The sequence below is a fragment of the Pectinophora gossypiella genome, unplaced genomic scaffold, assembly GCF_024362695.1.
Source record: "Pectinophora gossypiella unplaced genomic scaffold, ilPecGoss1.1 Pgos_78, whole genome shotgun sequence".
Lineage (NCBI taxonomy): Eukaryota > Metazoa > Arthropoda > Insecta > Lepidoptera > Gelechiidae > Pectinophora > Pectinophora gossypiella.
Genome location: NW_026063288.1, coordinates 44,747 through 60,420, shown reverse-complemented (window position 1 = coordinate 60,420; position 15,674 = coordinate 44,747). Strand labels below are relative to the sequence as shown.

The 15,674-nt window shown below is 37.8% G+C and overlaps 1 protein-coding gene across 2 annotated transcripts; it reads right to left on the bottom strand.

Annotated features, from left to right (window-relative positions):
• Window positions 1–36: 36 nt before the first annotated feature.
• On the bottom strand, window positions 37–15,369 carry LOC126381667 (uncharacterized). Of its 2 annotated transcripts, XM_050031126.1 has the most exons (8): window positions 15,280–15,369; window positions 5,829–6,058; window positions 5,316–5,455; window positions 3,591–3,691; window positions 3,209–3,304; window positions 2,640–2,921; window positions 1,269–2,534; window positions 37–853 (listed from the first exon to the last, which is right to left on the bottom strand). In XM_050031126.1, exons 1-8 carry the CDS (start codon window positions 15,286–15,288, stop codon window positions 641–643), a joined length of 2,337 nt encoding a protein of 778 aa, XP_049887083.1. In that variant the 5' UTR covers window positions 15,289–15,369; the 3' UTR covers window positions 37–640. The 2 variants fall into 2 exon arrangements, with proteins under 2 accessions (XP_049887083.1, XP_049887082.1); XM_050031125.1 differs by having other exon boundaries at window positions 726–2,534.
• Window positions 15,370–15,674: the final 305 nt, after the last annotated feature.

The window sequence follows — 15,674 nt, the reverse complement described above, 5'->3', positions numbered from 1 at the left end:
TAATTGTTTTACTCTATATTTAAATAATAATTTTGGCTTTAATAACAATGTTAATAAATAAAATTCTAAATGCACTAACAACTCTTAAGGGTAACTTATTTCTATTGCATTTATTTACACTAAAATTGAATGTATAAGAATATTGCCGTGCTATGTAACAGTTAATGAAATTCGAATGAATGATTATCCAATATTTTGCTTGTAAATCTAACAAATGAATTTTAATATTATCCTGGTTTTATAGTCTTCTGCAATCTCAAAAAAGATTCCTAAAACATCGTAATACAATATAATGTACATGAATCATATACAATTCAATTCCCATAATACCTACTGGTGTTAGAAATTGTTCATTATAAATATCTGTACATAATACAATTGTGTCATGACCTCGGTGTGTTTCGTAAACCAATGTAGAAATTATAGTCGCAAGACCGAATGTCCTTTTAAAATCCAAGCCCCATTGTTTTACTATTGTATCTGGAAATCTCGGCCTTACGACGTTATAGAAAATGTTATTCTCGAATAACACAAGTCAGTAAGCAGATTTGAAGCTATCTCACTCCTCAGACATGGACACAATTGCTTCGTTTACCTTTACTTATTAATCGTATACGGTAATCCAACATATTTCCCATATCTATACCATATAATCATCGAAGAGTGGCGAAAAACTGTCACTTCTAGATCTAAGTTTAAGCCCAAACTGAGTTACTTGTGTTGGCTCAAACCCGTGGGGTTTGGCTAATGCGTTCACAGTGGGCCGTCTCCACTTATCTGCAGTGTCCTGTTGTCGAGTGACTACTTCCTTAGTGTGCTTGATATTCGCTAGCTTTGAGGCTGTTGCTTCTTTCTGCAAGAAGTATTTTCGAAATTCATTGATATATCAATAACTTAGGCAAGATTTAGAAGAAATATACGAGTTCCACAGACCCTATTAATACAGATCACTCGATTATGTTACATGAAATTGTAGTAGAAGAAAGATCAGCTATAGATGGTGGTTTGCAGGATGTAGTACCATTATTAGATTTAGATCGAAAATTAACAGAGTTGGAAGACTTGGATGAGGTTGCTATGATAGAAGTAAACTGAGGAGTGTTAGAATTTGAAAATGATGATTTAGTTGTCATAAGAAGAACTTTAGGCGTTGTTGCAAAGTCGGAAGACGCTGAAGACAAGTTTATAGATGAAGATATAGATTGACTTGAAGCCCCCTGAAGATCCGAAAAGTGTCCAGTAGATAGAGTGCCATTCATTCCATTTACCTGCGCTGAATTGTCGACGTAACTTGCGTATATTCTTAATACAGGTTCTCCAGTTTTGTCATCAAAAGTCAGTTTACTTTTTGGTGGAATCCTAGCTTTCACTATAGTTACTTTTTGAGGAGCGGCCGGTGTAGTAGTGGTTTCCTTGTTCCGAGTCACGGCTACTAGCCTTAGAGGCGCTCGTCTGTTTAGTAAGTGAGCTTTCTCTTTATTAAAGTCCGAATCTTCGCTTACACTGGCTTCTACTAACTGACCAGCGTACACTGATCCATCTTTTGCAACTTTTGTCTCCTTATCGTCGGACCGCACTAAAGTATATGCGACAGAGTTTGGTGCTTTTGCGAATGGGACGCCAAGAAGAGGTTTTATTTCAGTCGTTTTATTTTCTTTAGCTGTTTCCGACTGCTGAACAAAATATTGTTTCAGATCAGCTTTGATGGTTGAGGATGGAACAGGAAGGAGAGTAGTTGTAATATTTTCCTGTGCAATAGTAGATTCTTCTGGTTTTTCTACTTGTGCTAGAGCAGCTGCAGCTCGGATGTCATTAACACCGGAATAAAAACTGTCGGTCACAACATTACCTGTACTTTGGACAACCTGAGCGTTGGCAATGTTCTGACCAGATGTAGCATCGTCGCTAGGAGTTTGAGTACTCTGACTGACTGTGTAAAAAACTGGAGTCGTTTTCTGTTCTTCAGTAGTCGTTTCTATAATGTATTTTACAGTGGTCGCTTCTGGTTTCGATTCGGCTTGCACAAGTTCTAATGTGACGTTTTGCGGCATTGAAGCAGAAGTCACTTCGAACTCGTGTTCAGTGGCGTTAGTTACGACTATTTGCGGGACTAACGTCACTACATTGCCTTCGTGGGTTTCTCTTAGGAATACGTTCTTGTGGTTTTGATTTTCGGCTAGACCGAAGGTGGGTGGATCTTGTTTGACGATTTGTTCGTTCTGGAGTAAGAACAGGGGTGATGACTGCGGGTGCTGTTGTAGTGGTTGCACAGATTGCGGTTGTTGTGGTTGTTGTGTTTGTGGCACTTGCTGAAGATGTATGGCAGGTACTTGTGATTGGATGGATTGAGACTGGACGGGTTGTAAATCGGCCGGGTAAGGCACGAACTCGACGCCAGGGAACCGTTGTAGCAGTTGATTCTGAAGCTTCTCCAAGAAGGCGGGGTCTGGCTGGTACAACGCATTCGGCGATATCACCAACCCTTCTGGCACCGCTTGTACGATTTCTTGATTATTCTGGATATTGTGTAAATTCTGAAACGTAAAATTTTGCTAAGAACATTTGCAATGCTATAAAATACTGAATTAAACAATATTCATTTCAGGTCTTAAGAGTTCTAGAATGTTATGATAACCTACCTGTAAAGAGAACTGCTGAGGAACTATCCCATGGGGTATAAAGTTCTGTTGATGCTGAGCATGTTGATTTTGATGGATTTGTTGTTGTTGCTGTTGGAATAAGTTATTTTGTTGTTGTTGCTGTTGCAGGCGATTTTGTTGGCTCGCTGCGGCTTGTTGTTGAATGTGATGGTGTATCTGTTGTTGCAGTGATGATGGCAACGCTATCGATGAGAGTCCCAAGTCTGAACTCAGTTGCAGTCCGTTCTTGACTAGTGAATGTAGTTCTGGTGCTGTGAACGACTGGAAAAGATATCGTTTGTTATATCGAGTCTCGTATTATGACCAAATAAGACGGCTAACTAAAACATCGAGTATCATAGCTTTCAGATTAGCTTGGGGTTTCTTTCTTGCATTTGAACTTTGATGCAAAACTGATACATTTTTACAGTAGATATGTAGATATATCATTTAGGAAACAGTTCAGAATGAGTGCCGCAGAGTTAATGATAGGTACGATTATTAGAAGGATTCAAGCCCTTACTAATAGGTTTATAGTGGACCTACATAAAGTGCAAAGAAATACATACTGTGGCTTTGGAGAATCCTATAGGCTTTTCTATTCTAGCTGGGACTGAATTCGAAAAGTGGTCTAGGTATTTTTCTGTCACCTCGTATATTTTCGGCTGAAATAGAAGAAAATGGGTAATGATAGTCTGTTTACAAAAAACAAAGGAAGATCTAAGAAGAACACAGTCAATCCACTTTTGATCCAAATATGATTTAGAAAACAAATTTGAAAATCATGTGCCGCCCTCACGAAGAGTGAGATAAGGAAAGGATGATGATAAATTGGTTTAGACGTGTCGAGATTCGAACCTGCGACCTCAAAGTAAGATTCATGCGTTCTTCCGACTGTGCCACTACGGCTCATTGAGCGAAACTGTAAATAAATACGAAACTCATACTCACAGATTCAGTGACGATGTTATGATGGAAGACGTGGTCATCCATGACGACGATGGGCTTCTCCGACAGGCTGAGGTTGGGCGCTGGTATAGTGTGGATGGCACCTGTCAAGACAAAGCTCTGAACCACGCGGCCTTCGTCCACAGGGGGCAGTAGAAAGTCTCAAGTTGGAATTTTAATCTGGGTCTGGTACCTTTGAATGTCAGGGGCATTTGGCGGCTCACTAATAACCCTGACACTAGGATTGATGGGGTCGGTAATCAAGCTATATAAAAATAATAAAAAGCAACGCACACGATAGAAGAAGACCATGTACCCAAAGCTCCAGTAGGTTATTAAAAAAAAAAAGTCTAATGCCCTGTGCCGTGGTTTTTCTTACAGCTACTTTTGCTCGACTATACAGGCTAAGTTCTTTTAGTCGGATGAGACGTTAGACAAAAATTACAAAACAAAGTGTAACTATGTTACCTAGTGAATAGATATTTTTGAGTTTGAGTAAACTTGAAACTTTCTACCGTCCTATTACCACTGTGGACGAAGGTTTTTATGCTCTTTGTGCAGCAGTGCACTAAGGAGTTCAAAGGAGTTCTAGTGGAACATATTTATTGATAACACGACAAGTGACAAGATAACAGACAGGTAATGAAAGGAATTTACCATTTACCCTCTATAAAAGATTTACGTGTCTGTACTGCAGACTTGTAGGTTTTATACGTACCTACATAGGAAAAAGTGTTTTTTTTTTCGTGTTTGTGTTGGGTAAAAAAAGCCACATCAAAGTTGCAATTCATCTAAAAAAGCAATATTTCAATTTGACATTTGTACATAATAAAAAGTAAGTGCGCAATGCAAACAAATGTCAAATAACAATATTGGTTTATTTTTAGATGAATTGTTTTGATATGGCCTTTTTAACCCCTCAGTAAGTACATTCTGCTTCCATTCATTCTGTCCAACTAGTTGGTTCTTTTAGTTGGTAGGTTGGTACAATTTACCTTAAGACTAACTACCCAATCGGAAAGATAGAAAAGTACCCAATCATCCCTTCCAAAACTAAATACTAGGAGAACATAAGTGCGGTGTACGGTCACGAGTACTAATATACATACACTTTGCAACCATGTCACTTTAACTTTTTTGACAATTTAAACCGTAAGCCTCATTAAATGTCAAATATGATAGTGCGACAGGGTTCTAAAGTGGATACATGATATTGCTCATGACTGTACTACCATAACCCCGTGATAGGCGAATATTATACTTGCTGCGGAAGGCACGCCATGTCTTTGGTCCCGGCTAGTATTTATTTAGTAAGTAAGTAGTAATTTAACTAAGTACTTATGTCAGGCGCTGGCGGTCCAATAGTGACACGGGCGCCAGAGTTGTTGAGGTCCATAGACTTAGGGATCTTGTTCGCTATGAGGTCGATCAGCAACCTCATAAATTAGTCAGGTGAATATTGTCCGCTGGATAAGTAACTAAAAGCTGTAACTAGAATTCTAGATAGGCTATCAGAAAATGGCGAAACAGAGGGGCTAAAAAGGCCAAATTTAAGCAATTCATCTAAAAAAGCAAGATTGCTATATGACTGCGCACTTATTTTTATATGCGCAAATGTCAGATAGCAATATCGCTTTGTAGATGAGTTGCTTCGACGTGGCCTTTTTAACGCACAGGTCTTAAGTATTACGAGAACAGAAGTGCGGTGCAGTGCACTAGCGAGTCAACCTTTACCACCGTCGGTGTGGATCGTGGGCGCGGAGGCGGTGCGCACGAACTCGTACTCGGCGGAGACGGGCGCGCCCGGCCGGCTCGCCTTCCACGGGCCCGTGAAGACGCGCGTCGGGGAGTAGTGCTTCACTGCATACCTGTGGACGATGAAGCTAGGGTTAAGTCGCAAAAGGGTAAATTGTCAATATGGCTAATTTGACTTAGTTGGTAATTTGTGAATTGGATTTTCCTCCTAAAGCCGGTGAAGGGATTGTGGAAGGCTAACTGATTATTTTGCTGGCAGTGCAACGACCAAGAAAAAATCTATAATTCAACAAGAAGTGATACTAAGCATAAAATGTTGGTACTTCGGCAAGTGCTTACTTGGCAATTCAAACAAGATAGTTGGTTTCGCCATCTTGACGGTCACCCATCATATTAGAAAGGACACACAATCCCTATGTGGTGGTTTTTACAAAAAAGTTGGTTGTAAATACTTTTAAAATATTAATACTTATTCTGTTAATTTACCGTTGCGGCTGATTCCTATAGATGACGTAGGGCACTCTATGTGACGCGGCTTGCACCAGTCTCGGATGTGTCCAGGGCCGCAGCATGACGCCGGGGCGGAAGGCGGACGCCCGCACCCGGTTGATGGCGCCCTGGTTGCTATTATGGTTGTGGTTCTGGTTCACCAACCCCATGTGACTGACGAACGCCGCGTCAGAGAGCGACAGAAGCGTGAGGTAGATTAGATGTAGCTGTAAAAAATATTACACATTTTATTAATTGACCAAATTAGGTAGGTAATTTCCATCAAGGAAACAAACTGTTTTAAATTGCATCGGTTCTTGGTTTTACTATGTAAACTGAAAATCTGTGCCCAAGAATCGATATTTTGTAATAAGGTAAATACATTGATGTATAATAGGTATGTTATGTGGGCCTTTGGTTGAAGACCTCAACGGTTGCAGAGGCGGAGATGGGACCCATCGGTACGGCTATGCAGGACGGAAGAGGCGAGTCACAGGGACTGTAACCTGGAACCTGACAGAGGGCAGCAGTAACTGTCAGTACTATTCAGAGGTGGAGGACAGGAGTCCTAGTACGGCTTTGAAATAGACTACTCTGGCGTCACACTGGCGTCAGACAGAGCACTGCGGGGCGGAAGGTAAGAGGGAAACCACTGCCCTATTCTTCCCTAAAAAGTACCATGGAGAATGCGACACCGACAAGAGCGTGGCTCTTAAATTAGTTATGAGGCCTATCTTTAATTTTCTGCCCCAGTACCCAACGTAAACTCCGAATTTTGATTATTGAAACCCCTATGTACATAATAGACTTAGGAGTGCAAATTCATATTTCACTCACTTTTACCTTGGTTTACTTTCTAGGTTTTTTTTTTCTTGTACCCCATTCGTACAAGATAGACAGGGACAAACATACTTCTCTACGGGCTTTTTTCAGCCATTTTATGCTACTCCACTTGCCCTTTATTTGGGCCCTACATACTTTCTAGGTTTAAACCGAATTTATTTAAAATAAGATAACTTCTTAGTAGAGTTAATAACAACCTCCGTGGTCCAGTGGTTGAGCGTTGGTATCACGATCCGGAGGTCCCGGGTTCGATTCCCGGTGGGGACATATCACAAAAATCACTTTGTGGTCCCTAGTTTGGTTAGGACATTTCTGGCTGATCACCAGATTGTCCGAAAGTAAGATGATCCGTGCTTCGGAAGGCACGTTAAGCCGTTGGTCCCGGTTACTACTTACTGATGTAAGTAAGTAATCGTTATGTGAGCCATGTCAGGGGCCTTTGGCGGCTCAATAGTAACCCTGACACCAGGGTTGATGAGGTTGGTACTCCTCACAACCCACACGATAGAAGAAGAAGTAGAGTTAATTTGTAAACTTTAGTTCCTGTTATTACTTATTATGGTCAGTGTTTTGCGCGTCCATATTTGGGAGACATACCGGAACTTTTCAGACAGGGTCTACATAACACCAGCGTCGTGGTTCACGTCGCGACATGTACTGAGCGAGGCCCTTATATCTCAGGACGTCCACCACAGCATTATGATCATTATGACAAAAATACGTTTTACTTATTTGTACTTGTTTTATGACAATTTTAAATTATGTTATTGTCCTGTTTTTGAGTTATATTCTATTCAAACGGCGTGGACTTGGACGCTTACTGGAGGGACTGGCCGGAGTAGGTACGAACAGGGCCGCGAAGAATGGAAAGAGGAAGGGGAGGCCTTTGCCCAGCAGTGGGATGTAGTAGGCTAGATTAGATTACTTGTATTCTTTTCTCAAGTGTATTTTATTTTGTGTGTGCGGTCACGAGTATTAATATGTAGGTATGTATACACTTTGACACCATGTCACATTAACTTTTTTGACAAATTAAACCGTAAGTCTCATTAAATATCAAATATATGATAGTGCGACAGGGTTCTAAAGTGGGTACATAATATTGCTCATGACTGTGCAAGTGTGCACCATAATAAATCAATATTTAATTCGAATATCGTCATAATTTCATCGTAGACTAAACCAAGGTGGTCCGTACCAAGTGCGAGTACATTGATAAGAAATTAAATGCACACTCAAACAGGTCAAGTTGGTACTAGAATGTAGAATTCCATAAATGTAACGTTGTCTTCTAGGCGTGTTCAAACGTCAACCAGTATCGGTAGCAAAACGTGAAAACAGTTCTCAGTAAATGTTCCCATAACATTAACATGACGGTGTGATTGGTATTATTAGAATTGGAGTGGTATTTTCAAAGTAGGTACCAACATAATAATGTTGTGGTTGGTAATATATTCAAATGGTGGGTTAGCTGCGGAGGTCCGTTTCTCTATGAGAGTTCTTCTATCGTGTGGGTTGTAAGGTGGATTACCAACCCCATCAACCCTGGTGTCAATGTTATTACTGAGCCGTCATAGGCCCCTGACATGACACATGTAACGACTACGTACTTACATCAGTAAGTAATAACCGGGACCAACGGCTTAAGGTGGCTGGCCCACCGCACTGCTGGATCACGGAGGCCGTTAGTGACACGTGATCAGTCCATATCATCATCATCAGCCGTACGACGCCCACTGCTGGGCATAGGCCTCCCCCAAGGATCTCCACGACGATCGGTCCTGCGCTGCCCGCATCCAGCGGCTTCCCGCGACCTTCACCAGATCGTCGGTCCACCTTGTAGTGGGCCTACCCACTGAGCGTCGTCCGACACGTGGTCGCCATTCTAGAACTTGATGTATGTACGTAGTCGTTACCTGAGCCATGTCAGGGGCCTTTGGCGGCTCAGTAATAACCCACTGTCATGACACCAGGGTTGATGAGGTTGGTATTCCACCTCACAACCCACATAATAAGAAGAAGTCATGTCACTAAGTGATTCAACATAGGACTTCGTATCAAAAGTGTCTTCAAATTGTAACCTCATAAATATGTGTGTATGAACAATAGGTATAATTACCAACATCTCATTATATGGGAATTCAATACATAAGTAGATGTACCTATCTATATAACGGATAATCTTTTTTGACATTCGACGCACTCACCTAACCCGCGAAAACATCACACGGTTGGCAAATTCTTTCACCACAACCTTGCAAGTCAAAATACAAATGGATATACCATCTACACCACAAATATTACAATTACAACACATCCTTTTTCAACATATTGACAGATAGACACAAGTTAAGAACGTGACTTGTGTATCCTGTCTATAGATGGGTAATTCTCACCAAATCTCGAAATTCCAGTCCTGTGAGTTTATCAGAAAAACTAATCGACAGAAAAGGGATATTATTTTTTCTTTGAAAAGTATATCATTGCTGCTAACTATGGATATTATAAAATGTGACCCAATGAGAACAATTTTTTTTTTTATATAAATATATTACAACATTTTACAACATTTTTTTTCACAATGTTGTGTCGACCGAATTTCGAGATTTGGTGAGAATTACCCAGATATGTCTCGAGCCACAAAACCCATCATGCGCAAACTACGAAATCTCATTAAGTATATTTATCTTATGAAAATGTTCCTACTTCTAATATATGATATTACAAACAATTAAAAACTTGTATTGGTACGTATGTAATCAGCCATTTCTAACCATATCATGAAGCGCATTTCACTTTTAACTTATTAAAATGTTCATCAATAGCACATTATTCCGAGCGTGCGCAACTTGAATGTCTCCTATACGTCCGTCACGGGTGGGTGCGGGCGAAACCGAATGCGCTAGCGCAGTTTCATGACCGACACGTCAGCGAACTGATAATCCATTCCTGGGATGCATTACTAGAATCATTCATTCAACGTAATTATCATGGATAAACTTGACCTTCAATAGGTCAATTTAACATTTTTGAATCTACGTCATTTCGCAAGGTGTTATGGCTGAGAAGAAGAAATGACAAGATACTGCAACAGCAACACATCTTTTAAATCAATTTAGTTATACATTACTGGTTATTTAATAACTAAAGAAACACATTTTATACCAGGCGTTTTTATCATTTAGGTATTAATCATTAATCTTATAATTTATTTAATCATTTATAATTAAGTACTTACATAAGACTTATACGAACGTCATATTGCGACGATCCACTAACACAGAACACAGTAAAAGAAACACAAAAAACTAAAAAACATAGGTAGATGAACACACTAGCGCTACATCTACAGAATATTTTAAAATCACTCAGTATAGTTACGGAATAAAACATAACATTATTAAAATAAAACATTACACAATGAGGAAATATACGGAATACCAAGCAATGGAATCGGCTATAGATTAAAAACTAAATAATAAAACTAATTGATTTGAATTGAAAAACCTCTAACAATAAACAAACTTTTTACATACCGGCCGTTATTTGTAAAAACACGGACTTGAACAAACCTTTTACAGGGAAAGAAAATAAAAAGAAAAAATAACCTAAAGGCATTTTTTAAATATTTTCGTAGAAAATGGCCAATATTAAAAATAAAGTAATTAAAAAAGTTTCAAATATCACACTTTTACTTATAATTTTGTGTGTTTACATTTCTTTTATTAAAGTTTAAAATCTCTTTCGATGAAAAACTTTTTAATTTGCTTTTGGGTAGGTACTGGCCGGGTCATTGCAAAAAAAAATATTAAAATAAGTACCTAGCCATTAAAGCGAAAGGAAGACAAAAACGAAAAAAATACAAAAGGCATTTTTAATAATATTTTGGTGAAAAAGGGCCAGTATTATAAAAATATTACTTACTAAAATCAAAAAAGTTTCTTATGCTTTCATTTAATAGAGATAGTGACATAGTTTTTGCTTGCTGTTTATCCAGGATCTAGGAAGCAATTTTGTCATAAAATGTTATGCAGATTGCTCAAATACTCGCATATAAATTGTCGGCGTATTATGCTGGCCATTCCCAGTACATGATTGCAGTAAATAAAGCAGAACGTTAACGGTGTTCTTCAGTCTAATTGGCCAGTAGTCCGCTAGAGAAAATCGCCTACACATTAAAACATTTTTTTCTCTACTATTCGTCAGTTTTATGAAACGTGAAAATAACTTGATATTTCGTTGAGGTTGAGGTAATTAGGAAAGTAAGTACATTATATGCCTATTTATTTTGAAATCCGGGTTCCTTTTAATCAGCACTAAGTACCTACTACTTATAACAATTATTTTTTAGAAAATATGTTTGGTATCTATGTGGTAGGTATGTACCATCTGGTATTTAGTAACTTTCGCATATATTCTGTTGTTATATCTCTACCTACATATATGTGTAAATATAGTACGATAATTTGACATGTAATTTGACATTTGCGCATAATAGTAAGCGCAATGCAAACAAATGTCAAATAGCAATATTGCTTTCTTAGATGAATGGCTTCGATGTGGCCATTTTAACCCCCCTGTTCCGTACTATAAACTCTAAACCCAAAGAACTGATGATGAATTTTTGATGACTAAAACAAAATTAGAAGCTAGAAGGAAAGAGAGAAAGGGGAAGACCAAGAAGAGCTTACATGGAACAGATTAAAGAAAAGGTTAACGTCGTGTCTTATAGGGAAGTCAAGGAATTGGCCTTTGATAGACTGGAATGGAAAATGCTACACCGACAAGAGCGTGGCTCTTAAATTGATGATGATGAAAACAAAATTGTAAACAAATTAATAAAAAAACTACCCATTCATTACTGAGACGACCAATGAGTAAACATAAACATTTATAGTTTACAACAACTATTTGTGTGTGCACATTGTTTGCCTACTCACTTAGTTTGGCATTCTTTGTATACAAAACAAGAAATTAATCATTAGTTTCGGATATGCATTATGTTGCCGGAAAATTATTTACATAATGTCCGTGTTCTTAATAATAATGGTGAGTGTAATGTAAACACGAGTCGAACGAAAAATCTTTTTGGGTACAGCTGTTTATGTATGAATTTCTGTCAAAACTTAATGAATCATTACCTACGAGTTTGTAAACGTCACTGGAAATCTTCGACTCAATTCATTGATAATGGTGCTAATTCCTGTAAATACCATCTAATTTTATTTCTAGTTATATCTGTCATTTTCTTATCCGCCGAAAAGGAAAGGGACGGGTAATCGACAAGCATAAAATTTATGGAACACACGTCAATTTTAAGCACAAATCTAAACCAACCGTCTAAAAATTTTACATCAGTCAATAACCCGACACAGTTAAGTAGACAGCACGTCAAACGGATTGCATACCAGCGACGTACCTTTTTGATTCGCCCGGGTTATTCATTCATTTACTCATTCTTCCTAAAATTAAGAGCTGTGAATCATCCGTCCCTTTCCTTTTCGACGGATATGAAAATTACGGATATAACTTAAAATAAAATTAGGCGGTGTCTGCCGGAATCGTGGCCAATATGTTACTATAGATTAAATTCTTAAATTCTTCCAGGAGTTTTGTAGTTTATGATACGTGTGCGTTGTCAGATCAGTGCCCGATCTCAGCAACTCTGGTGTCAGGGTTACCATTACGTCGTGTACTAGGTTCAAGATCAATTTTGACATTCTGATTACTAAATAAAGACAGACCTAAAACTAATGAAAAGCTTTTCTTTTTTCTATTTAACTTATTTACGAATCATATAATAAAGAAAACGCAATAATAAGTCCGACATTTTATCACGTTTTTCTATGACGTCACGGTGCGCTTTTTCATACAAATTCCATAGTAATTTCGTGTTTTAACTTTTAGTAAAAAGTAACTGATTTGACTAATTGGACATTACATGGCTCATGTAACAACTACATAATTTACCTATTCAAACTAAATACTAGAGGGGAGCGATTGCTGACCGTTCAGGTCGAATATATTTTTAATTTTAAGTAATTTTAACACAGTTTGGCACATCTCTATAAAAAATACGTTTAAAAAAGGACTATAAGAGGTCCATTGTAGCGCAATACTAACCCTGACGCCAGGGTTGATGAGGTCCGTCAATGATGTTACAACCAACACGACAGAGCGCTATTTCGGTGGAAATAGGAAGCGCTGAGGGCTCTACTCAACGTATACCTACTTAGGACATATTTCTTATGTGCAATATTGCCAACATGGAATTCGTAGATTTCCCCCAAGGCAGATGACATGTTCGTTTACCCGGCTGTCATTAACGCGATGTGAAATCTCGAATGACCGGTTCTGCACTCTCTATAGTGCGTGCTACCACTACTATACCTACTATGCACTTTTATTCTAGATCAACAGTAAATATTAGACTTGTATTGCATTAGGGTACCTATTTGACTGGGTAAAAGATAAATTATAAAGTGCTAATCCAAATAGAAGCCATTACAAAGCAATCTCATTTTACTTTACGGCTTAATTTCGATTTTTATTTAAGAGTTAAGTAACAATGAGAACGACGTTCGCTTTTATTGATGACGTCACAGGACTGTATTGCCATACAAACTCTAAAGAAAACTTTCGTTTTGACGTTTTGTAAAAAATATCTCATTTGACCAGTTTGTCAAGTAGCTTATTGTGTGTGTGTTTTTTTTAACGTGACTTATTGTAGATTTGCCGCAGATGGCATTAACTACTTGGCCGACCAAAAAAAAATATTGTGTGAGAATTGGGTGTCGCGTAGTTTTAGGCGGATGGGACGTTCGTTATGTGAAAATTGACGATTCAAAGTGTAGGTAACTATGTTATCTACTGAATAAATATATTTTTGATTTTGAATTGAATTTCATGCACTCTAAGTAATATCTATTGTGGTTTTTGTTTCTGTTATTATTATTTATTACTTTAATTATTTAAACAGATTTTTAAGACTTTTTTAAATTGCTTTTTTATGATAAGTCTTTGTATTGAGTCCGCCACAATGTATCTAACTAATTATGTTAAGTACCTATATGTGTATTAATTATACGTCTACCATAATGGTAATTATAAACCAGAGCTTGTAAATCACGAGTAAAATTATGAAAAGCGAGAGTAGACAAAGCTAGATACCTACTTGCAATACATATCAGTTTTTTGAGACAATTTCTACAATACGTTCACAAACATTATTTCCTCACAAAAGTGCTTTTTATGATTTCGCACACAACAATGATAATTGCATGTTCGTTGAATGCAAATGAGGTAAATGTGAAAATTTATGTTCGATGTTTTATGCATAGATGTTTAATCTATCGCTTCGTTTGCTACCGCCTTTTGTTATACGATAAAAACACGTGCATGCGTGGTTGAATGTCATCTCACAGCATTGGTATTGTCGAAAAACCTCTTTAAAATTAGTTAGAAACTTAAGGGTGCGTTTCCGCGAAAGCAGAGAGGAGACGACCAGAATTGTGTAAGAATCGGCCAATCGCCGTGAAGGAGACAGTGACAGAACTGTCTTGTTCATTTTCATTGGTCAATTGTGCACGTCTCTACTTGCCTCCTCTTAACTCTTCTCGTCTCCACTTTAGTGGAAACTTAATCTATCCGTACGACTCTATAAAGGATAGGAATAGATTGGAACATAGATATTAGGAACGTAACGCATCGAGTCTGTTGGTTTTTATGTTGTTTTTCTTTTCAGTTTTTATTTTTGATAAAATATTTAAAATAAATTATAGCTATCTTAGTACTTATCAACTGTGTTACTGTGGATCTTGTATTTTCTAGATTGGGATATCTCTTACAACCATCTGACCAAGGGTCTAACATACGTCTTAAAACAAAAAGTCCCACTTTGCTTTAATTTTCTATGTCTTTGTATGAAATAAGACAGTTCTTTATGTCTTCTAGATAAACAAGGGGCCACTGAACGGCCTTGGAACCAGCAGGACAGGTCCAACTATGCAGATACAATTTCTCTACTTACAATAATATTTACCCGTTTCTAATACTCAGCACTACAGATTACTAAGAATTTATCTAAAGCTGTAACGAGCTTTACTTACTGGTTCTATTTAATATACATGATAACGAAAAGCGTTTACCTGACAGCTAAGTTGGAAATGTTCATTTTATACTCTGATTAATTAACTAGTAACTAGGTACTGGAATTCTAATGGTTTCATGACGAATCGCTTTCTGAGTTATTAGTTTGCGTGTGGTAAAGAAACGCTATTGTCAAAGTTGCTCTTCAGTAAATTATTCGTTTTTTAGCAAAATTAACTTTTTCAGTAGGTAACTAATCTTTAATAATAATACGTTTATTTTATTATTGCTTCAAAAATATGTCTGTATTTTTTTGGCGTGACTTATTGTAGATTTGCCGCAAATGGCATTAACTACTTGGCTGGACAAATGGGGAGCGCTGAGGGTTCTCACCGGGTCTAAAAATTGTCTGTATTTAATACCCATGAAAACATACAGATTAAATCGAATAATTAGGTTTTCCACGTTAATGTGACGTTTGTCAAAACTTTAAATAAAAACAATAGTAAAAACTCACCTTCATCATCTTCGAAACTGATCACCAACACTCCTTGATCAAACAGTAAAACACCACTTGCGGTTACAATCCAACACGACACAGTTCAATCACATCATTTACCACTCGTAAAATTAAAAATAAGTAATAAATTAAAAATGTAAAAGTCTATTTCTAAAAAAATAAATTAAGAAATAAAATTCGAAAATTGATTTTTATTTTCTCAATGCGTTTCCCGCGCTTTTCTTAGCGGCCATCGATAGAGTGGCGAGCGGCGCGCGTTGTGAGAGTCGAAATAGGTCACAACGTGAGTTTTATCAACCCCCACTATACTGAGTGACCACTGGCCGGCGAGTGAGTAGTGGACTATGAGTGTTCGTCGTAGCAATTTGAATCAATGTACACACTTGTTGTTA

Coding starts and splice junctions, on each gene's coding strand:
- LOC126381667 (XM_050031125.1), bottom strand. Junction 5,456..5,828: donor TATAGGAATCAGCCGCAACG/GTAAATTAACAG, acceptor CATCGTCCACAG/GTATGCAGTGAAGCACTACT. Junction 2,922..3,208: donor TAGGATTCTCCAAAGCCACA/GTATGTATTTCT, acceptor TATCTTTTCCAG/TCGTTCACAGCACCAGAACT.